Raw genomic sequence first — 25,858 nt, forward strand, 5'->3', positions numbered from 1 at the left:
CTCAAGCTATTCGCTCATCCGCCTCCAACTCCCTCAGGGTCAGTCGCTTCTCCAAGCAACGAGTTGGTGGTAGATCTCTTTCTTCAGCTGAAGCCTCCCTCTGGAACAGCCTCCCTGCCTCTGTGAAACTTGAGGAGATCCAGCTCTGTTTCCGGAAACATCTCAAAACCTTTCTCTTTGCTTCTGCTTTTTCTCCTCTCCACTTCTGACCGCCTGGTTGAAACAGCAACTGCACTAGTTACCTAGCCACCCTCTGATCTCGGGCCCAGGTCCCTCCCACACCCGTTGCACATGCCCTTACTGTCTGTCTGGCAACCCGTGCACTCGGAGACTGTTTCTGTATCCCTACAGTTTGACTACCAGCACTTGACACCAGACGTCTGCACTTCCGTGCAGTTGCCACCTGCTGGCTATTATTTTTACTTTTGTTATCATTCTATTCCCATGTATTGCACTGTCCCCTCCTCTCCCCCTCCGCACTATTCCCCTTCCCCCATACAATGCCCTTGCACAATCTGATTAACACCTGGCCTAGTAGGATCGTTGTCTGTCCTCCCTTTGTTCCCCCTCCCCTACACACTTGTGTATAGGCGCGTTATGAATGCCATATCATATTATATCATATCATATCAATGTCAGTAACATTGTAGCAGGTATAATGGATTGTGCAACATCGGGTGTGAGGATAAAATGGCTGTGCATAAGTCACACCAATGCAGTCAGATGGCCCTCTGCACATAACTTTCCTTTTCCCAAGCAAGGGTCCCCGGGTAAGGGTGGCTGTACACATGCTTATTTCAATGCAATGCAGATGTTGTTACGGGTTTTGACAGATATGTTAAACAATCTAAAAAAGGAAGATGACTGATTTTTATACTCCTTTGTATGTTATTTGGTGTCATACCTTGCTCTGATGCTGTTGGCATTGCCTCTTAGCTAATTAATGGTATAATTGTGGAATACATTCCTTTTCAGACCTGATCTTCTAACCCTGGCTCTAATATCCCTCTGCACCTCTAAGAAAACGGTGGGGTCATGGGTGCATGGGCATGGAATTTGTAAATACCAAATTGCATCCGTTATGAAAGTGGGGTGTATTCAGATGTACTTTTAGGTCAGAGACAGATGGCGATGTGTACGGCAGGTCGCACATGCAATTAGAGGAACATTATGTTAGAGTATGCAATTAAATTTAACCTAAGTGGTCTTGTATTATGCCCATCTGATACTACTGGCGGCCTCAACGTGCGACAAAAGACCACCAGGGTGTGTCTACAGGTGTTTGGGCTGTGACTATCGGGCAACCTGAACATTGGCCACATTTGGGAGATGTTTGAAGGAATTGGTGACTGACGCCCCCAGATGTTTGCACGTGTTGTGATGCCAACGAAAAGACCTCCACATGTGAAATTATGATTAGGATAACCAGGTGGGAGTTTTCATTTCTGGTCTCTGGGAAATGAGCTAGAGAAGGAAAAGCTGCAGAAAGATTGCAAAACTCCGTTCTAAACATCACTATCATGACAGCCACCCCACGGCTGGCACGGGCAGGATCTGACGCAACCCTCTATTAATGATCAACAGTGCACACATGTGGGTGAGCTGAGGTGGGGCATAGCATGACACATATAGACACTGCACGGAAGAGGTTCCAAACCACTTTACAGGAAACCAGCACGGCAGCGATGAGGGTGGCAGGCGTCCTTCTACTGCTGTTGGCAATGATGTACTGCTTCTCAGGTAACACTGTGTGATTACAAAAAGGCGAGCTTTCTGCATCTATGGTGCTAGACCAGATTAGAGTTCTTCTCAGAGCAGGTTAAAGTACGGAGGGAAGTGACCATCTGTTGGAAAACGCCTTATCTGGCGCTGTGAGACAAACGGCGGCTGTTCCTAATCCTCCAAGGCTGAACCCGTCTCATTGGGCGCATGCCGGGAGCACGTTCGTTTGATGCTTTATTGAAACCTAATAATGGGTTACCATTGGATACACAGTGCTCACATGCAACAGCTGCCAGTGTATACTGAGGTAATTGTAAGGTGATCAATTCCTTAGTCACTACTGGGGGGATCCACCAGGAGTGATTAACCGTGGTCAGGCCCAGAAGGGTGAAAGGAGGGGAGAGGCGTCCCCTGTCACACAGAACATGTAGCAACTCAAGTCAAAAAGGACTACAAAGTTGCAGGGAGGGCCCTTTACACTGAAAAATGTCCCGGAACAACGTCGTGCAGGCTGATGAGAGGGAGGAGGGCCTCCAAAGTGTCCACAACATATACCATATAGGCATAGCAGGTGGGATGGGGAGTCCTCTTCCCACTGCGTAATTTGAAAACGAATTAAGCGCCAGGCGTGTACGTGTCCATTTGGGTTATGTGTCACAACATATGATCACTAGCTCTGGTTCCAATGTTAGGCAGTGGCCCTCAACAATTATGTGGAGCTTGGAAACCTTGCTGTGGTCTAGTAATTTATAAATGTTGTTGATTAATCTGCCTAATAACTTTCGCAGGGCATACACCTCGCTTCCCCGTCCCTGTTGCCCCTGAAAGCCCCACCTACCATGATCACACTTTCTCTTTCTATTATGTTGTGCCCCTCTCAAAACATCTAACCCTGCATTTATTTCTGGTCTCCCCACTTCCCCTTCCCCTCCACTATATGCACTCCCTCTCAGGGCTCAAGTCGAGGGTACACGCGGGTGGACGGTGTCCACCCACTTTTTTCAGAGGGAGGACTCAGCTAAAATGAGAAACATTTGAATTCATGAATTAAAGCCCCCCTCAGGATCGAATCACAGTCGTCTGGTTTGCAGGCCTGCCACTTCACCAATACGCTATATAAGCTGATGAAAAATAGCAAACAACTAAATGCGCAATGTCCCATTTCGGGACTGCATTTTCCAGGGAAAACATTTGTATGGGTTTCTGGAGTTTAACACGTGCACATCTTTTAACGTTTTTAAAAACACTATTAGAAGAAAATATCCTCTCTTGGTTTTGTGTGTGTGTTGATTTCATGAAAAACAAATGCCATTCGTCCTGTGTAATGTCGGTAGTTATGCAGCGCCAATTTAATGAAATGTGCATATTTCACCTTCAGATGCTAATTTCTGGCTACGTCACATCCCATTGCGTGTTTAAGCGTCCCCCCACTTTTATTTTTAGACTTGACCCCTGCTCCCTCTCCATGTGTTATTTCTCATACTCAAAACTGATGGAAACTCCAACAAGGTCTTTTATAAGTGAATATCATTAGGGAAATTACCTTTTGTTCACAAAACGATTGAATTTTCTTAAAGGTAACTTTTTTGCAACATGTGCTGTTGATTACAAAGAGAAACTCGTCAACATCTACACATCTAGTAAGAGTGTCTAGTAATAGTGAAGAAGCTTTATCTCTACTGCAATGATTGCATGTACACCCAAATACACAGAGCAACCCAAGCAAAACAGGTAGAACTCACCTAATACGAGGGACGCAAAATGATAACCACCACAAGCATGCGAGTAACATGGGGGGACTAGACAGTTCACGAACACTATGGAAGACGGACTTGATGAATGGGTTGGTAAATTAAGGGGTAAATAGGTTAAAGGTTTATAATTTGAAAACCATATAATCTGTGTGAATAAATAAAAAAAAATAAAAAAATATGAGTTTTATCTTATACATGACTGACATTGCCACATCTGGATGGACTCCAGTGAATCAGATGTTTAATCTATGATTCCAATTTCATATATAACAGATTTTCAGGTGATTATTACACACCTAAATGTCACTATTGGAAATAAAATATAAATCAATCAAACGTAAGATAGTGTTAAAGAATAGAATTACACCGACTACTCATTAAAAATACCATTTATGTGGTTCAACACAAACCTTTTCATTTTGGCATTCACACATGACGAAAAGCTTAGGCAAACCTGGTGGTTATATTAAGATCTACGCAGCAGACACACTCACCCACTGAGGTACTGTACACATTGGTGTAATTTTAGGGGAGGGAACAGGGGTGTTTGTTCCCCAACTTTCATGGCACACCATGTTGCCCCATTCATTTGGCTGGGGCACCTTTTCGTCAGATGGCATGTCCCCCCCAACCCCAACATTTTCAGCAAAGATACTGCACTGACTGTACACACGTAGGAACGTGAAATAGGTTGGACGAGAATGGCAGCGAAGGGGAGGCTTGGCAAGTGATGGGAATTCCAAGACCACTTGAAAACCTTTTCTAATGAAAATAGCCATGCGATAGGTGAAGATAGGTCTCCTTGCTTTAGTATTAAGAACATGGATTATACCTCCTGAGAACGGAATGCATACATTTGACAGTGTGCCTCTCCAGCCAGGATCTCTGATCATCTCTCTCGGTGTTCCCTGTTCCTCGCCATGTCTTTCATCTTTATATGAAATGCTGCTTCATAGAAACTGTGCTTGAGGGAGATGGGTAGAAACCTTATCAGGTCAAGCTCAGGCTTCCTGCTTCCGTGTCACGTGAGAGAGAGGGCTGACCAGGAGAGGAACCAGTTTGTAAGCTTGGTTAGGATGACTGCCACAGCTGCAAAATAGGTCTTATGGCCCAGCCCCAGACAGTCCTGGCACACATTAAGCGCTTCAAACCTACCGTGTATACATTAAAAAAATGGTCCAACAGGCATCGAAGGTGAGCGTGGAATTCCTCTACGCTGCAGAGTGTGCAGTTACACTTCTTCCAAACACAAAGTGAGGTGGGGAGACCTGAATGGTCTAAAGTACGCAGCAGTACACAGCAGCAAGGTAACAGTGTGCAGTTACCCATCCCCCAAGTCATGTAAACCAAGGATGCCATGTGTACAATACAACCTATCCTATCATTCTGGCAAGACATTGCCCCCCCCTGCCTTCTTAGAAGGCCATATTATTATTGCAACGTCTTTTTAGGTCTATGATCAACTAATGTGCCCCTCTTGACAAAATAATATACTTTACAACACACATCTTCAATATTCTCTCAAGAGCCCTGTGCAACTCTGAACCCCACTTTTATGTGGATGGCTTTCCATACAGAATCACCCCCCCCCATTAAATTCCTCTGTTTGGTCTTTAAATCTCTCCAGTGATTAGAACCCTATCTTGTTGAGTCTTTTCCCCACTACTCATTCCTTCACTGTCTTCGATCCCCAGCCTCCTCAGCGTCACCACCTCGCATCCACCCTGCCCTGTCTCCTGCTTTTGCTCATTTCCCCTCCTGGTGGCTTCACAATGCCCCTACATGGGCCGGTGCTATTAAAAGGCTGCCACAGGGGCCATGGTGGCTCCAGGTGATGGGGGTTGGGGTCGTGCATTGTTCCCCCGGGTAGTGTTTCCCGGGGATGGGTGTGAGATGGCGCAAGATTTAGGGGAAGCGACAAGACCAGGGGATCTTTCCTGGCCACCCTATAAAAGGGGGGTGCCCTGGCGACTCACCCTCTTTCTTCGCTCTTAATTCGCTCTTTCTTCGCTGTGCCCATGGGATCGTTGCCTACTCCCCATCCCACATGCCGGTCTAGGGGGTTGGATGTATTTTGAAAATGGCATTATGGACTCGACAAAAAACATCATCCAGTTGGGGTCATTGTACTGTAACAAATGGTTGAGCTTGAAAGGAACAATCCCAATCCCACAAGGCTATAAACATTCCAATCATTGTCGTGCTAGCTCCCATACCATCTGGTTGATTTTGAGGAACTTGCTGATAACCAGTCAAGCCCGGAAATGCAAGTTATGAATGCAAAGATCACACAATTATCAGCTGTGCTCCTGGACAATAGCAATGCTTCATGTAAATGTCTAATAGTACATTTCAACAAGGCATGTTTTAATAGTGTGTTCCAAAGGGCCAGATAATAAAGGCATTAAAACAGAAAGTGTGCATTGTCTTCCTTGCCAAGAGTGCAGACTTTACAGAGCTTAGAGTCAATTGCACACCATTAGAAAAATAGCGTGTCTAGTGGCAACACCCCAAACCTATTGTTTGCATACAGTGATATAGGCTTAGTGAGGCTATCCAGGTAGTCTTCCTTACCTGGAATTAATTTACATTGTGCACATTTCCTAGCCTGAGTCATTGTTGTGAGATAGCTGTCAATGTTACATTGGGATTTTAACCAGTTGTTTTGCTTTATCCGGGCTTTTGTCTGCAGATGTATGGATTCAGGTTTAGCCCTTAAGTGTAGCAAGCCCAGTGAGCTCAATTCTTTCCTCAGACGCTTACACCACCGAATACTACTACCTCCTGGTTGCAACAGTATGCTGCGCATAACATCTTTATATTTGCACAGTTCACAGATTGTCCAAAGGCATATACAGTATAGGTTGGGTCGACTGGCCAGTATGTCAGCCATCAATGGTTGTGTTAATTCATGTGCAAGGACATAATCGGGGTTCTCTTTGGAGCCCAAAGTAATTTTAAAAAAAGACATGTTCACTGATTTGCAATTGTGCACAATTAACATATCCCCAAATATTGGCTCCATAAAATGAAGCTGCCCTTGCTTGTCCATTGTACACTTCATGCAAGGGAGACAATCCACCACCACCAAATGAGCTATCTAGTTTTAGGCGGGCATTACTTGTTCTGGCTTGTGTGGCCACTGCCTTCTCTACCTGTGTACACCATATTTCTATGGCAGCAAGTCTAATGCCCAGGACATCAAATGTATTGACCTACTCAATGGGTAGCCTCCCTATCTTCACATTCAGCTTAGAACACTTCTTGTTGTATGCCAGACCGAATACCATGGCTGTTGTCTTAGAGGTGTTGTTTGTGAGACCGCTATTGATGCAGCTTTGTAAAGTATATCTACCTGCATTTTTAAATCTCTCAGGGTTTTAGAACTAGGGATGGCTTTGTTGGCAAAGAGCAAGAAGTTTATAAAGTCACCTACAAGTCTTGGTGCATCTATGTCTATGTGGGATAGACCAAAAATCAATCTGTTGATATATATAGAAAAGTATGTGGATGTGAGGAAACCATCCTAGTGTACGCCAAGATTAATGTTTATTGGGCAACTCATTTTCCACCTTACTTTACCAGTGTTACTCGTATACAGGCTCATGATGGAGTGTGAAAGGTCTGCCCTCTGCAGGTATATCATGGTCTGCTAGGTCCCTCCAAAGTTTAATAGGTGGCACACCATCAAATGAAGCCTTGAGGCCAATGAATATAGTGTATAGATTCAGTTTCCTCAAGGCTACATATTTTTGGTGGATTAGAAATAACCTAAAAGCTTGATCTATTGTACTCATATCAGGTTGAAACCCTACTAATTACAGAAGACTCAATAATTGGCCATAATGCCAGATGTAACAAAAGTGTATATGCAAATATTCTTCCCAAATGTATTGAGCAATTATTTTGGCCTGTAGTTTGCAGAATTGTTCCCCCCCCCCCTTTCTTGTACACAGGGCATATGATGGCTTCAGTCCAAAATATGGGTATGTTGCCAGATTTGATCACGGCATTGAAAATGGCACAAAGAGCAGGCACCCATATATCAACTTCCTTCCTAAAAAGATCAACAGGTATTAGATCAGGTCCCGGGGCTTTACCTGCCCTCTGGGCTCAGATGACCTCTTTGACATCGCAAAGGGTGAGGCATAAGTCAATAAGAGGGGACTGAAGGGATCATCAGAGACCATAGGTAACATAGCATAAGGGTGAGCGAGATCAGATGCATTAAGGTCAGCAAAGTGGTTTACACATACTTGCTCTGAAATGCTACCATAGATGCTATTTGATTTCTTAGTGGTGACTCCTGCTACCTTTTTCCAAAAGTTAACACTTTCCCTGCTATTCACAGCACCCAAAACCTCATGCCACTCATTATCATGAAACCAGCCTTCTTCTGTACAGTCGTGTACATACATGTCATACACGTCAGCCAGTAAATGTGAATCCTTGACTGAGATGAGAATGTAAGCGATGTGAGATTGATGGAAACCAGCAAAAATATTAGGTTGAGCTGGTTGATCACCCTGTTTCCACCCATTGCCTGCCTGAGCTCTAAATGTGCTAAAACACGTGTCAGGCTTGTGCGCACCTAAGTGCTTTAACAGGGTAGCTCGTCACCCAATCTGGGCTATCCCAGTCCATGTCCTCCTCCTTGAACAACCGTTTGGTGTCATGCAAAGGTTCAAACTGTGAATTAAAACCACCTGCCAGTATAACCACAGTCTCATCACACAGACTCTTTGCTAATGAGTCTAATCTGTTACACACCATCTCGAAGGGGTATTCACTCAAGTATAGATAGTTTGAGTTTATCGTCGCATTTGGGCAGTAGCGCTGTTGACGGGGGCCTGCGCAATGTATAGGGATATGTTAAGACCATGACCAATTGGGAACTTGCTGCATGAACTATGTAGTCCTACCTGGTGTTGTGCGTGAGGGGCCCTCTCCCATCCAATAGTCCAACAGGTAGGCATGGACAGTGGGCTGGCCCCTCAGTTTGCCCATCGGGTAGAAAGGTGGATCCAAGGCTTGGGTCTTTCGACTGTCTGCTTGACATTTGACTTTTCAATTCACCCCAGAAGAGAGCTTGCAGTCAAACAGGATACTGGTGGGAAGGAGGGGATGCTGGAGTCATGGTCATGTGAACTTGTTGTAAAACGTAGCAATCAGTCGAGGTCCTAGTCAAGTTCTAAAATTGTATTTAATCAAATGTGGCCTGTTTACCTGCAAATATGAATGCTTTGTTGTGCTTTGTGCATGGTCTGCATAAAGCATTAGGCCTACACAAGTGAACCCTCATTGACTCAGCATTACTGGAACTCCCCACCCCGACAACTTGAGTATCCCAATAGTGACAGGGCTGTAAAATGCAACTCCTGTCAATAGAAAGAGTCCCTTTGCCATACATGAAAATGAATCCCTCCTCCCCTTTTATCTGCAGCTCAATCGGCTACCTGCAAGTATTGTAAACCGTATATCTGTGGTCTTCATGTATACATCCTTGTCCGCCTGTGCCACCTTCTGTCTCTCTTCCCGACACCACTCCCCACCAACACTTGTCCCAACTACCATATGACCTTTAAACAGTGCTTATATTCAAAACACTTGGTTCTTACTTTAATGAACATGCCAACACAAGCAAGTCATAGATAGCCAGAAGGTATGTGTGGCAACCTTCTACCCTGCAAAGAGTGCAATAAATCAATACCACATCACAAACGAATCAGGCACAGTTTGTGTGGGGCGTGTGCACCCTGAAATGCAGCGTAAACAGTAAGTTAGCATCACACACCATGTAGGCACGAAGCATAAGAGGTTTCTCCCTGCAGTGCAGAGTTCATAGTAAGCTACTAACGCAAACAAAATAGGCACAAGACGAGGGTGAGCCGCAATAGCTCTGAGTGGGAATAGTGCATCCCTGGATAACACTGAAATATAACTCAGTGAGTTGAGCTCTCGCTGCTGCGATCTGTGTGGATCTGCAGCTCACAGGTTCAACTTTTGACAAGGCACACTCAATCTCTTATCTAATTTATGTTATGTTATGTTATGTTAACAGAATGTGTAGAACACACTGTCACCCAAGGGTATCATGGCCCTAGGACGAGTAATGGTAGAGCAGAGAAAACTAATTAGAACAGGAGTGTTTTCAAAAGACATCTGAATTCCAGATGGTTAACAGTGCATCTCAGAGACAGAGGCAGTGTATTCCACAGTTTCATTGCTGTCACTGAGAAAGCACAATCTCTGATGCTAACACAACGGGAAGAAGGAACAGTGAGCAGATAAGCCGAGCAGGAGTGAAGAGCACGAGTGGGATGATAATGGAGAAATTTGTCCTGAAGATAACTAGCACTGAGACCATAAAATGCCCGATGCACCAGGCAAAGAGACTTGAATCCAATTTGCTTAGCCACCGGCAGCCAGTGAAGGGAGCAAAGAACCAGTATTATATCATTCCCATAAGGGATATGCATGGCTACCACAGCCGCCAGGTTCTGCAATAGCTGAAGCCGATGGATTCGGCCCTTAGGCTGGGCAAGATAGAGTGCATTACAATAATCAATGCGACTTAATACCAGGGCGGCGACCACCAGTGACCAAACCTTCAGGGGGAGCAGAGGAAGGTCCTTCCTCAGAATCCTCAGATGGAAGTGTCCAGCCTTTCAGACAGCTGCCACCTGGGCACTCATAGAAAGTGTGGCAAAGAAAACAACACCCAGGTTCCAGTCTGTTGCCACCGGTGCCGGGAAGACAGTGCCAGAGACCAGAAGGCCAGCATGCACAGTGAAGGAAAGGGGGGGTGCTAACCACAAGAACTTCTGTCTTATCGTCATTTAGCTTTAATCAATTCTGATTCATCCAATTTCAGACGGCCGACATGTAGAGGCTAACACAAGACAAAACCTCAGCCTGGTCGAGATCTAAACACACCAGGATCTGGGTGTCGTTAGCATAGGCATAGCATAGGAAGGCAAAGGAACAGTTGAGAATCAGAAGAGGCTGCATATAAATGTTGAACAATATTGGTCACAGCCCTGGGGGACAACACAGACAATGTGAAACAAGGCCGGGAGGAAGGGGGAAAAGAGAGCGTCTGACTACGCTCGTCCAGAAAGGAAGAGAACCAGGCAAGAACTTAACCTGCCAGTCCAATCATACCACGCAAGATATTAGAGTAGGGTGGTCGACAGCGTTGAAGGCCGCGCAGAGATGCAATAATATCCGTACTCCCATCCCACCACTGTCAACCAACCTGGTCAGACCGTCCTCAATCGAGACCAGCAAATTCTCAGTCCTCTGCCAAGGACTGAAGCCGGACAGGAAAGGGTCAAGGACACTGGCAGTCTCCAAAAAGGAGGACAGAGGGGAGAGATCAGGGCCTCCAACAATTTCATAAAGAAAGGGGGGAGTAAAATGGGGCGAAAGTTAGCTGGAAGAGCATTATTGAGGGAGGGCGTTTTCAACAAGGGGATGACATCTGCATTTTTCAATTCAGCAGGTATGTGGCCCGTCTGGCAAGACACATTAACAGATTGCATAATCCGGAAGTTAAGGGCCGGGGAAATATCCTTAATAATGGATAATGGAATAGGATTATAGGGAGTTGCAGATTTTAGCTGGGCAATGGCCTTAACTGAAGTATATAAATGAGCATTAAGCTTGGTTGGGTGATTTTGTATGCAAATATGTTCCATCGAACGTGCTTTGGCGAAAGCGATATTTAATAAAACACACCATTATAATATCAGAATGGTCAATGGAGAGCTTGAGGGGTCATTTCATGTTCTTCCATTAAAATGACTCGGCAGGAGATGGATGTGATGAGAGCTCTGACAATTAATCTAGTTCAGGTTTTCCTGCTATTCTGCTATAAGAACCGTGTGTACTGTGCGTACAGGTGATCAGGATTTTTGAAAATGCATGTTTTCATTCCTCTGGCAGAGCACTGTCAGCTTGTCCATTAAAGTTGCAAACGTTTATGATAAAGTTTATGCTTTTATTGACTGCAATACATAAAGTGAAATAAATGTAAAAAACACATTTAAAAACAAACCTTAGTCAGATTGATGGTCTGATGTTGTGTTACCAGGTTGTATATGTCAAGTACAATCACTCAAGTGGCATCTGGTGAATTGTTAGAATGATGAACCGAAACTGTTTTGCCCAAATGGCTTGATAGGACAGCAGCGAGTGAGACAGGACTAATTCAGTGGGCTTGAGGAGTCTGCTGATTGAAGCTTTCAGAACAATAATCAAGAAAGCTAATGCTTTTACAATTGGCTTACTAGAAGAACACATCAAAAAGCAATCAGTGCTTTATAAGAGCCGGGGCAACCTGGGGCAGAGCCCCAGCAATCTCCATAAAGGGCTTCCGAGCCTGAGCCATGCCGGGGCCCAACCCCGGCTAGCCTTAGCCACGCCGACACCTGAGGCAGCAAAATCTCATTACAGTCTTTAAACTCCATGCACTCATCAACTTTATTTTCAATACACTCATCCATTTATGGCCACCAAAATCCCGATCTACTATGGCCTTGGTCAGAAATATACACCTTTGGTCCCACATGTCCTAAATCACCACTGTTTCTCTTATTTCAACTTGTACTACCAGCCTTTGTCCTCTACATAACAAAATCAGACTGTAAACTAAGCTCATCGGTCACTCTTCTATACTTCTTAAACTCTGTCCTAAATATGACTTGATCTTCAGAATCTCTCCAATTATTAACCACTTGTTTCTTCACCTCCTGATACACTTCATAGTGAAAACAAGCATCCCTCAATGCATCTTCCTTAAGACTCTCTTCCACCACAAAGATATCCCTCACACCATCTCCTGCTTTACTTTCCTTCTCCCATCCTACCTCCTCCACTATATTCCTTGATAAACCATCCACCACCACATTATCTCTGCCCGACACATGTTCTACAACAAAGTCCAATCCTTGTAATCTTGTCACCCATTTGACAATCCTCCTCGACGCTCCATCCAACCACTTTTTGTTGAAAACTGGCATCAATGACTTGGAGATCTGTCCTTGAAACAATTGGCCTACCATACAAATACACCTTGAACTTGGAAATGGCCCACACTAAAGCAAGAGCCTCCTACACTATGATGGAATCGCAAGTGTCTACATCTTTCCAAATTCTTGGTGCAAATGGCACAGTGTTAAAATTGTTCCCCTCTTCCTGCATCAACACTGCACCCAAACCTACTTCACTGGCCTCTGAGTACGCAATCGTCTTCCAGCCATCTTTATAACCCTACAGTATTGGTGCTCTCATTATTTCTTGCTTTACTCCTCTGAACTCTTGAACACATTGTTCCTACCACACAAATTCCAATCCTTTCCTACTAAGTCTCTTCCTTTTGTGAGGTCTGCTAGATGTTTGATAATTTTGGCATAATACTCTATTGAGCCAACAAAGGAAGCATCTTCCATCTTGCTTATGGGCCTCTTCATCTCTGCAATTGCTTTAATAGCATTACTTTTGGACCTCACATCCTCTGCTGATAAATCGTACCCCAGATGAACAATTAGGGATTTTTTTAACTTTTCCAACATTAAAATGAGTCCCACGTTTCCCAGTTTTTTCCAGCACTTACCTCAGTCTATTATTTTATCATTCTCTATTTCATTACATCCCCAAAACAATATGTCCTGCTGATAAAACTTCACACATTTGACACCTCCCTTAATGTTGTGTATCACCTTCAGAAAGTCACTTGCTGTCAATATAAAACCAAATGGCCCCTAACACATTTTAACATACCAATATGTGTTATGAACGTTTTAATATCAACCGACTCTGGATGCAATCTAATTTGATGGTAAACTGACCTCAAGTTGAAAAATCAAAACATCTTCACACCCGATACCTCACCCGATAACCCTGCATTTCTACACAAAAACTGTTTTCATTTCCAATATCTCAGCAGTCTTCCCTCATTCTGAGGAATCACCCACCACATAAAAAAGGTGAGCCTCTGTTCAGAATAAAATGCCAAGAAGTAAAACAATGCTATTTTACACAGTCTTTCCATTTTATTGTATAGAAAATCATCACTCATTTTTGTGGATTCCTATTCACTAATGATAATTCTAAGTCTGTTCTTTTTGGATGGATTATCAAATTTATAAATCAGAAAATCAGCAATTAATTGGACAGGGTGACAAAGAACCTAACTCATTCCATGCTTTAGGTCCCCCGAATTCAGCAACCAATTTGGTTCAGGAAAAGAAGATTAATTTACTAGTGTTGACTATAATCCACAATTATTATGTACAATTACAGTCTATTAGGCCCTGAGCTCTCATGGTATAACAACAGAGCAATATCCCCAGCAATGCTTCCACCAGAAGTTTCCATTTTATTTTCTTTTTACAGTGCTAAATATACTTTGTACCATAGTGGCATTGATATTGATCTATCGTTAAGGCAATGTTCTCTAAAATACCCTTCTAAATTCTATAAAAGGGATATGGCATTTATTTGTAATTATATTGAAAATATATTTCCTCAGAGCATCTACACTCACTTTTGATATGTCTGTCTCAGGTAGGCTAAGACCATCACTTGGCACCAGATAATGTTCTCCCTTTGGGGCTCCTGTCCCGGGACATAGCTCCCAAGGTCCTCTCGGCCTCTGAGATCCTTTCTGAAATCAGTCCCACTGTATAAGGCTTTGGATTCAAACCAATCTCCCACAGCAGTGCTCTTTACAATCAATCAAGTTGGCACCCAGATTTTTGTTTGCTCTCCCCCAAATATTCTGTGTTTGCCATTTTATAGGCTGCAGACTCCACTTCTAAAGGTGTTATCCCTAACTCACCTCTCATTGGAAGGTTCATGGGATTGGAGGCCTATTCTAGTGATTTTACTCCTACAAAACCCCCTTTGACTTTCACAAGACATGAATCCTTCATGGGATGTCCAAAGGATTTGGCAAAGGGTAAGGTTCCACCAGCACAACCGCTGTCATTGGGTATATAGTGAAATAAAAAAAAATAGTTTCTATTGATCTACTTTCTAATTGGCTCAAACGTTCATGAATTACCTATTAAAGTGAAGCATATCTCTTGTTTAGGGAAATCAATATGACTGGTAACTTTACAAACGGCAGACTTATAACACGTTGTACTTTCATGGAAGCAATTATGGTCGAATTTTAATTGTTGGTATGTGTTTTTGATTCAGCTCATATTTACTGTTGATTCAAAATATTTGATTTATGAATGTGTTTGTGAATCTCAATGTAAATAATTAAAGCAGTCATAGTAATTCCCCTATGCAGCACTACATTTCTGTTTTCCTAAAGAGATATATGTGATCTACATATTCCATTAGTATCTGGAGTTCTGTTTATTTCTTTTTCACTGCTGGGACCTTCCCCCTTCATCTCTCTTCAATGTAAGATAAGTTGATAAGTCTCATCAATGTTCCATTTGCAGTTGGTGTATTCATGGGCTGCCTCATTTGTGAAAACAGACTGCATGACCGGTAAGGGTCACCAGATCTTGGCATACACCCACCTCAAAGGCACGTGATATATTGGTGGCATTAGCCTGTCAATCCAGCAGGGAGGTCTTGTTTAGGAATAGTCGAGAGGAGGACTGGAAACAATACAATTCACTGTATTGCTAAAGTTAATTGTCATAATGAAAGATGTTTGGTGTTCATGGCCAACATTTTTTGAAAAGATACTGATTTCTCAAGCCTATAAAATACTACTGAAGACAGGCTACACCCTGAGTTTGTGTGGTAAAATACAAATACCCCCTTGTATGGATTTCTAGGAAGCAGATGGAGCAGACACATTCCGTTCAACCACATGTTCCAGCAAGGTGAATCTCTTACCTGCAGGTTAAACCCAGGTAACTCGGTGTATTGGCTATAATGGACCTCCCATTGGAAAACATGAGAATATGCATAGACCATATAACACGTTGGGGCTCATTATATGGCTGGTGCTCCCGTAATGAAGGGGACCGGTACGGGACTGGCCCCCTTCTTTACGGGAGCGCCGATTATGAGCTTCCCTTTGTAGGACCCAGATCAGACGCCTGGTAAAACCAGGCATCCTTTCCTGGTCCCACGAGGGGAAGAGGGAGGTAATAACGGGCCAGATGTAATCTGCCCGTTATTACCTCCCGCCCCATTCCCATTGAACCCTGTGGGGGCTCAAATGGGAATGGGGATGGGTTCCTGCAAGGAGGACTTACCGGGTCCTCCTATGTCGGAGGAACCCGGTAAGTCCCCATTGCAGGAACCCGGTAATAGAGCCCGGTACGGAGGCAGTCATGGAGCTAATAGCCCCATGGCTACCTCCTTACTCATAATGAGGCCCATTATATTTAATTTTTCTCATGTCATTCTGTGACTTAGAAACACACAGTTACTGGTCGCCATCCAGCAACAAACGAAGTTTCATTCTAAAAGAAGATCACAAATTAAGTAGGTAGAAATTGTCTATTTACATTATGCTGGTAATCCTGCCCCCAATGTTGTTTTTGGGGTTGCAACTCATGGTCATTGTGTTATCAAATGTTGGCATGTGCATAATGTTAGTGCATGCATTAATAACACTACAACTTTGTATATATTGTATCTGTACGATGGAAACCTCATTAAACCGAGTTGTGGTAAAGGTTTGGGTACAGGGCCTAGACAACTTTGCTCTTCCCTCTACTTTTTCTGACCTGTGTAGGATTTTTTTGTTTGCCCATATTGATACTCTCCCACACACACACTATACATTTACACTTAGCTCTAAACCCCCTTCACTCCCCACATATCCTATTACTGGGAAGCCCGCTCACCCTTGTATCCTCCCCTGGTTGTTAGATGCTAAATGTCCCCCCTCTCTCTCCTTGGTTGTTAGCTCCTTGCTCTCTAGCATTGATCCTGTGTGGTCTGGTTCTTTTGCAGTGCTTATCCCCTCTGCCTTGTAAAGAGCTTGGTGCTAGGTGTACACTCAATAAATACAAAAATTATAATAATAGCAATTAGAAGAATAAGAGTATTCAAAACAATAATCATAATAATAATGCATTCACACATATCCTATATCAGTAATCTCCCATGCTTTAGTTGCTGTGCACTACCCCATATAACTTATAAAGCACTCTATTTATTCCAATATATAGGTCCATGCTTACTAATAGTAATAATAATAATAATAATAATAATAATAATAATAATAATAATAATAATAATAGTAATAATAATAATACACACACCAATGTTTTGTTTCTTTTTTACACATATCTTATATTTGCTCCATTCTCATGCTTTTATCCACTGCATTTCCAGCTCAGGGAATGAACTGAACGTAGGGAGTGCAGTTGACTGACAACTTCCCTCTATGATTGCTGCCTCTGCTTGCCCAATAGAAGGTAAGGGGAATGTCAAAGGAGACTTCCTACAATATTTCATATGGGAGGGCCTCTTTGGTGCTTAGGCTCACAAGTCCTTACTGGGCCCCAAAAAAGTATGGTTCCCACATGAAGTCATGCAGGAACTCTGGGCCTCCAGGCCCTAGGTGCCACTGTCGTCAATAGCACTTCCCATCAGGTTTTCAGATGGGGAATGGTCATCATGACAAAGCGAGTGATGACCCTTACATAATGAGTAGCCCCACCCTGTCCCTTATTATGGATGGGCTATCCGTATTCACCTTTATGATTTTGAGTGTTCAAAGTAGTTTCAATGTAGCGTCTCTTGGACATTGCCTCTACATGATTGGCTAAAATTATCCTCTGACACCTTGAGATGTGGGTCACAAAACTTCATCTTATTCTACAGTACCAACTGAAGTTTTAAAAGTGCACATCCCAGGAACCAATTAATTTCAATGGCCCTCTAACGTGCTGTTATTTCATGAAGCATTTAATTCCACTGATTGCCCAATATTGCCAAGAATTGGGCATAGATAGCCTAGGGAGTACTGCATGCTCTGGAAGCATTATAGTCAACTGCTCTGCTTTCGGTAGGATATAGTGTGTTATTCATCTCCCATCAACTTGTTAAGCAAGGTATGTGTCAGGATCACATACATCTCTTTCACTAGAGTTGATCTTTGGCATAAGATTGGTGGAGACCTTAAGGCTTTACGATGCATGCAGATGTTATCAGCACCATGGACTTCGCCCAGGTTAAGTTTCAGCAAATGCTGCAGGTGCTGCAAGAGTATTGCAGGAGGTAGAGATGCATCAGCAATGACAAAACAAAGATGTTTGACTCAGACCATAATTCCGTCTGATTAATATTGTTATTCATTAACTTAAATTTGAAACGCATATCATTACCAAAAGGTTTGATTTAATCTTTATACTGAATTGGAAAAAAAAACACTTTCAAATGATGACCAGCCTGCTAGTCTTCAACAGAGGACTCAGAGGATGATTTAAACCCTGCTAATTAATGCTTTAAGATCTAAGATAATTCTTCCCATGTTCTATGTTTGTTAACTATTATTGTTATTCTGCTGCCAGACATACACAAGTCTCTTTTGGCTGGCAAGGTCAGTTAGCAAGGATTTCTCATTAATTGAAATACATTAGCCTATTGTTAGATGAATTCTGCCCAGGTTGCCAGAAATGTTGCGAGAAAACTAAAATACAAACGCTTAGAGCATGGATCTTCAGAATAGGAGACATGCTGGTGAGCATTAAATCATTGAGCGAAAGGACACCATTTTGTTTTTCGTCAACAAAAGCCTTCCCTGCTTACAGGAATTCAGGGGGTGTGAGCTGAGGAAACCCGAGCTGCTACCTGTTTCCATATTTCTGTCTTTAGTCAGACTTTATTTTCATACATTGAGGCTGGCCACAAACCATCTGCACTTCCGTCGCTTGTTAAAAACTCTGCTCTTTCATTAGTCCCCTAGATAGATGTACTATTGTGACTATCCTTGAGCTAAGATGTCTTTGGGTGTACATGTGCGTTATAAATCTGAGTAACATAACATAACAAGTAACATACCTATCAGTCCTCCTAGCAGCTGAAATGCCAGGCTTCGCACCATTTAATGTGCCCATGCTGCTGTGAGAGACCTACAGCATCCTCTGTATCTGTATCCGAGATGAGAACACATACCTGAGTGAGATCTGTCTCAATATATAACACAGACTGTCCCAGCCCACTTAAAGGGCTGAGTAAGAGATAGAGCTCCTGGAACACTACATGTTACAGGTGCTGATAGGGTCAGGAGATTTAGTGTGTTCTGACATATATTGAATTAGTTGTTATTATACATTTCATGGGTTGAGAGAAACCCCTCTCTGTTGACAATAACTGAGAGTAAAGCAAGCTAGGACACATGCCCACATGACTGACTGTTTAGCAGAAATCATTTGCTGAAAGGCATCAGCTCCCATTTGTGTAGGATATAAAAGAGGCTGCTGCTCTGTAGGCACTTTTGCCACTGACACATTAGCTGCATTCAGGATAACCTATAGGGTGAGGAGTTACAATGCCACTAAATAGGTGATTATAAATGAAAAGTGTTTAAGATTAGGAGATACCTCCAAGAATGATGAGAAACAGAGTATTTACCTTGGAGCATTCCTGTTTATCAAACATTCTAAGGATACCGAATGCACTGCAAGCAGCTTAACTCCTTGAACGCCGACTTCCAGCTGCCCCGGTCTGTAGACAGAGTGACTCATTGCAAGGCTTGGACCGACATATTTTGTATGTTCTTTTATTGTAACCAAGTGTACCCTTCCCAGTGTACTGTAATTTACTAGGAAACATTGATGTTGACATTCCTGACCTCGGTGACAGGGGAAAGTACCAGACATTGAATACAAGTTCAATCCATAGTATCACTGAGTGTGCCCTTGAACCAGTTTACGAGAAGACGTGACACATTGCTCCACCTAACATCAGAGACATTTCAAGTTCCAATAGAAATTAATCATTCATGGAATAAAAGACACAAACCGCACAATGACACCCAGAGAAAGATATTTCCCTGAGCTTCTACTCAGAGGATAACTAACCGTTCTAGTTTAAAATGTCTAGAGACTGGAAGCTCCACCATCATATTGGAGCCAACATGTTCTACCAGAATAGAGGGGTAGGGTGATGAAGAAAATGAATACACCTTGCTGTCAATGGACAACTGCCATTTGTTATGATGTCCCAACCTGGTGTAAAAGTTGTCACAGACTACACAAAAATGGCATGTCCTCACTGGTTGGCATCATCAGACTGTTTGCTATTTCCTCAAAGTGCGGTTTGACCTGGAAGTTGCGGCTCAGCTGGCTGTGGTATGACAGGACATTGGGCCTCACTACAAGTATGGAGGTAGCCATGCCGCTTTTAGCGTCATGTCTACCCCCATACCGGGTACTCGGTCCGGGTTCCTGGAATGGGGAATTACCAGGCCATTCTGACCTTGAAGGGCCCGGTAATTACCTTTCCCGGGACCCGGAACCGGTACATCCCCATTCCCATTTGAGCCCCCATAGGGCTCAATGGGAATGGGGAGGATGCTAACAACGGGCCCGTTAATGACGGGCCCATTGTTAGCATCCTGGTCTGCTAGCGGGTCCCGCTAAGGACGCCTGGTTTTAACAGACGTCCTTAGCGGGACCTGCGAGCAGACCTCGTAATGAGGCGGTAGAGGGTTAACAGCGCCGGCAGCTCTACCAGCGCCGTTAACCCTCTACCGCCTGGGTCGTAATGAGGCCCATTGTCATGGTGCAGACCTCAATCCCCTTCAGGCACGGAGAGTCTGTCCAACTGCCCTGCATGAGTGCGGCGTGACCACAGCTAAAGGACAAAAGAAACATCTGTTATGGTGAAAAAACACTCTCATACATTTCTTTACCAGAGAACATGATTGGTAGCTAACCCCGCCCAAGCACATTGCTGCATTTAGATTTCAACTTTGAGCAGAGTGCCTGAAGACTCAACATGTTATAGATTCAAGCATGCCAGCTCCCCACAACAATGTGCCCAGAATGCATGCAGAAGCCTGGGGAAGTTATTTGTGTAGCTCTTCAGGTGCATCAGCTTTTTTGTGCCTGCACATCATTTGTTATTTTTGTGTAAAATATACCTGATGACATCTGATTTTAGTCTCCATTTTTGCGCATCATTCTATTTAATGACAGCTTATGCCCGTGACCCCAAACTGGCACTTACATGGTTTTTGTGATGGTTTAAGTAATGAGGATGGCAAGTAAAACAATATATATATATATATGTACGCATTATTTTAAAAAACACATTTTTTACTTTTGAAATGTCTATCCTGTGCCATCTATATACCTCACGGAATGAGGGCCATCTTGATGTGGGAAGATGCCAGTATATTACAATCCTTGTGATGATACTGTGCTCAGGCCGAGCTTGCAGATGCTTGTACGGCAAATCCAACTGCACCGGCCCCACCCAGAATTTTCGTGCATGTCGAGCTGCTGGAATCCACATTTTTTTTGTCTCATTTTCTACGCTGCAAAACCTGGCGGAATCCATAGGGATTCATGAAAATTCCATCTGCCATGCACTTACATGACAACTGCCATGTATCAATAGCTTATGAAAGGGATGTACTTTCGCATGTACATCTGCGACTACCTGGATGTACATGCCTTATGGGCACCCTTTTCCTAGAACAGTCATAACTGCATGGAGAGGAATTCTGTCCTCTGAGTACTTGTGAACATGGATGTTTTAACCACCACCTCCTATGAAGAAGGTATCTCATGCCTCTACTCGTAACTGATCATTGAAGCTTGCCAACACGAAGGGGCCACTTGCAGTGTGTCTTGTGCTTAACAAATCCATTGCAATATGAATTGTAGGAATAATTAGTTCACACATTACAATCGTGCAGTAAGTTCAACAGAGCAACTGATCTCAATAGGGAAGGCATGCAAGCACCAATATAAAATGGATCCTAGAATGTGTCTTGTGCTTAACACATTCATTGCAATGTGAATCGTAGGGATAATTAGCTCACACATTGCAATTGTGCAGTAAGTTCAACAGAGGAACTGATCTCAATAGGGAAGGCATGCAAGCACCAATGTAAAAGGGATCCTAGAATGCAGCTTTTATGTGATTTGGGGCTAATGTGAGGCACTGATGAGATTTATCCCGAACCAAAGAAGGGGTCATTTGTGGGTTTAGCAGTGCACAGTGTAGTGCAGTGTAGGGACTAACAATTAACCTGACTGATTATTAACCACTAACCAATAACCTTAACAAACTAAACTATCAGATAGCACAACTGCAGGCCAGGGGTGCCTGAACTTGCACTGCAATGTTGGTTTAGAAAACAAAAAGCACATATTAAAAGCTGTTCGCTGTGCGCTGAACGTGAGGCTCAGAGCATGGGGGCAGCTGAATGTGCTAGGTAAAAGAGATCTCTTTGTTTGAGCAGGAAGCTGCAGGAAACAGAGGATGAACATTGAGAGGGTGCTGTCTGGCTGGAAGAACTTGATCTAATGTGATAGTATGGTATGTCATGCTCAGGCAGTAAAATGGAATGTACTGCTTTGATTGGCATGACATTGTGGGCTATTTGGAAGAATTAAATGCATTTTGATACCAGGCTGAGCAATTGCCTCACTTCATGTTATTCTTGTTTTTATGTGTCATTTATAGATGAGGCAAGCGCACAAAGTGGGACTGAGGTAAGGCATTGTTTGTATTCACAATGTGATAATAATACATTGTTTTGCATACTGATCACGTAACCAGGTTTTGTTGTTCAGTAGGACTGTGACAAACACCATAAAACAAAAATGCAGATCCGGTCCTGTTGGGATTCCAACTGGAGATCTACAGGTTGAATGCAGAAATAGGGCTTGAGCAGTAAACTCAAAGAGCTTCTTGACCAGTTCACACACTCATTTTGATTCATATAAACACGTGCTTTGTGAAGCAAGAGACCCTGGTGCTCATCACTGGTATGCAAAACGTGGTTAAAAAAGCAGACGTAAATTCGATATGCCTGCTTTAACATTGCTCTATATGCTCCAGGATATTTTTGAAGGCACAGCTGTGGCACCGAACATGATTTCTGTTTACATCTAATCTCTATACTCCACCTGCTAAAAATGGAATGTGTGCATGCATGCTGCATGTCATGTCGATGCTGTAGTACAACGAAGTAGATTCTTATGGGATCCACCTATCATTAAACACCTTTAAAAATCTGGCATACACAATAAGAATACATTGTAAATGCCTATCACAAGTATACATTGGGAGAGACACTTACACATTTTGCAATTCGATGTACACAACAAAGAATTGCAGTGATTTCGCCGGTAGGAAATACTGTTGATTGCGCAAATGATGAAATGGCATGAAAGTGACCGAAGTCTACGAAAGCACAAACGTAGAGGAGCTCATTTTACTCCAATGCATAATTTGACGGCAGGGACTTTGTACATTTGCAGTTAGGCATAGCCAGGTCAAACCCAACAAATGTTCCTTATTTGCATGGCGGAGTGTAAATTTGCAGAGCAAAAGGCAGCATACACATGTGTGTGCTGATTTTTATTTTGCCTGCACATTTGTACTGCGCCGTGCAAATGAGTAAACGCTGCCGACCTTGCAAGCAATCTAGGCAGCGTTTACAATTACAATTAATTAACCAAGTTGTTCAATTGCGCTTCTAATGAGGGCTGAGTCCCCTCCCTACTCAGTACGGCACACACAAGTGTAGATAATTGCCATTATCACCCCAGCATAATGACAGTGGTGCTAACAGCCGTTCTTTTCGGCAAAAGAAAAGGTTTGTGTTGAAAAGGCAAATGGAGCTCCTGGAAATCCTTTACCATATCCATGGAGCAGGGAGTGAGACAAGACGTCAGATAAGTGGGTTTTTGAAGTAGAATTGGGGGTAGTGGGGAGTAAAGTATAGATTGTGGATGACAGATTGGTAGGCAGAGTTGGTGATCAAGAGTCCAGGCAACAGGGTAAATGATGACTATAAGGCGAGGGCTGGAAACTGGCATGAAACACAGGCTTTCACCAGTTAATTATGCATGCATTCATGCAGCTGAAGGTTGTACTGTTCTGCTGAGATGCAAACCACATAAAGGAGACCATTCCAGACGAGTGAGAGAAAACATAGGACATAGGAATGTCTTGTTCACCCACCTCAAGAAAACCAATGTTCAAACACATCTGAAAGCAGCACATTTTACATCTGGTATCTACCATGCTCAATGATCCAGTAATTGCAGTCGAGCTTCAATGCAAAGCCTTGGTGGTTCGATGCAGCAGTTCAAAGTCATTTGCACCATGCTCTAGTGCTCAAACCAAATGGGTGACAAGACTATTCTGGGGTGATGCAGTGTTCAGCCGGTCAAATAATGAAGGCAGTGGTGGTTCGAAGGTCAAATGAGTGCAAAAGGTAGCACCAGAGGTCCCATTAGTTCAAAGGTGTTTAATGTTGTTAGAATGAGGCTCTTATTGGTTTGAACAGCAAAACCAGGGTTGTGGTTCTCAGAAGGCTGTGGGAACCCATGCAGGGAGCACTTGGTCAAGTTGAGTCCTTGTCAATCTCTGCTCTTCCAGCCTAGTGACATATACTAGCAGAGTGGTAGGCCTTGGTCATCAGCAGGAGTCACCTCCAATATGAACTGGGAGTGTGTAAGGAGCAACGCTTGCCTCTGCGCTGGAGCACCCCTTCTGATGTCATTGAAGGTCCAACAGTGAATCAAAGAAGGATTTGTAGACCTCCATTTTATAAGGAAAGGGGCACAGTGGATTGGTATGATGAATTGGATTCTGACTCCCAGGAGTACAAGGATGAGTTAGACTAAAATGACCCACATAGCCCTCACACTTTTATAGACCAAAATAGAACACAATCATAAAGGTAAAACAGGGACAATCAAGTGATGTACCTCCTTTGTCTTTCTGTGGTAATACAGGCCAAAGGCAGGGTACACTCGTAAGAGGGGCGTGACTGTGAACCAGTAGTGACCCAAACAACACAGTTTCACTATCAAAAAATAAAGGGAATGCCCAATCAAGGTTCTATAAAAGCACACCATCTGCAAGAGGAATTAAAGAGATTATTTAGCAAAAATCCACCCCAGAGGAAAGAATAGAAGAGATGTGACAGACTGGAGAAAGTATAACTCTGAGTATAGTTTCAAGGGTGATAGGCAAGGTACTATCTTGGTGAAGACAGGGAAGATCATCACCTAACCAGTCTCTAGGCCCCAAGTGGGACAGGGCTGGGGTGCAGTTTAGTGTCACAGTACCTGAATTTGGTTTTTGGTGGGCTGACACATCAGACACGGGTTTAAACAATGATGTGAGCTGATCAGGCTCAGTAGGGTAAGTAGGATCATGGAGTACTTGTCCACAAGCAGTGGTTATGCAGGGGCAGAGCTCGGTGTGGTTGAATGGTGACGGGTCAAATGATGTATGTCGGGGGGGTGCCAAGAATGGTTCAACGTTGGACATGCCAGGCCGGTGGGCATTGGTGAAGTGGTGATCAAGTAGGCGTTGATGTGCAAAAATTAGAAGGTGGTGCTTTGCCGGTGATCAGGCGCTTCCGGCCTGGCAAGTGACATGCTTGGCGAGGACACGATGCTGTGTCCAGCTGGAGTCGATGCATTGCAATAGTTAAGCTGGTCGGAGGAACATAGATATCAGCATCAGCATCTTCCCTCTTACTCAGGATGCAGTTAACGCAGAGCGTCTGGTTCGGTATTGGTGAACAGGAAGCTGTAGCTGATCTGACCCTCTGGGTTGCTGTGAGGCAAATTGCAAAAGGTTTGAAGGCAGGATACTCCACTTCAGGGTCTGCTTCTGGCACAGAGTGGACTTTACCCTCTTAATCTTGCACTCAGAGTGTTTTGCATCAGAGGAAGTTGGGAGACAGGAATACGAAAGCAGACAGAGAGGCAAAATTGTGGAAGGCTTCTTCCACTGCCCAGAGCACTCCTGCCTATCCTATCTCTGCCCCCTTCCCTCTGATTGAACAACAAATACTCTTGAATGTGTACCTGAGGCAGCTGCCTGCTGTGTAGCTGTCTCCAGTGGAGGGCATTACTGGCTTTCAAAAGAATATCAGGAAGAGGCTCAGTCCTTGCGGTTTCTGTCCTGTTGTGTGGCGGTATCGAGTGCCTGATCCAAATTCAAAATCCCTCCCGCAGTATTTATTTGATTTATTGGTCATTGTTTAGGAGCTTATACAATTAGCAAAAACTGTTTCAAAGCGGCCACAGGGCAAAGGGTCGAGACAGGGGAAGGTAGACAATGAATTACAACAAAGATAAACAATTGAATTAATAGTGCTACAAATAATGAGAATAGCAGGGAGGGGAGACAAACCTACTTTGCTTTGTGAGTGTTCAGAATGTTCAAGTACAGAACTATTTTGC

The 25,858-nt window shown here is 43.5% G+C and overlaps 1 protein-coding gene across 3 annotated transcripts in view; it reads left to right on the forward strand.

Annotated features, from left to right (window-relative positions):
• Positions 1–25,858, forward strand: part of LOC138579585 (pancreatic secretory trypsin inhibitor-like) — a 593,125-nt gene that overhangs the window by 483,332 nt on the left and 83,935 nt on the right. For all 3 annotated transcript variants that reach the window (XM_069649857.1, XM_069649856.1, XM_069649858.1), the window contains one exon: positions 22,110–22,138. In XM_069649857.1, the coding sequence (XP_069505958.1) occupies positions 22,110–22,138 (29 nt within the window). The remainder of the gene's footprint in view (positions 1–22,109; positions 22,139–25,858) is intronic.

This window comes from Ambystoma mexicanum, chromosome 3p (assembly GCF_040938575.1).
Source record: "Ambystoma mexicanum isolate Mex_15411 chromosome 3p, UKY_AmexF1_1, whole genome shotgun sequence".
In the NCBI taxonomy this organism is placed as follows: domain Eukaryota; kingdom Metazoa; phylum Chordata; class Amphibia; order Caudata; family Ambystomatidae; genus Ambystoma; species Ambystoma mexicanum.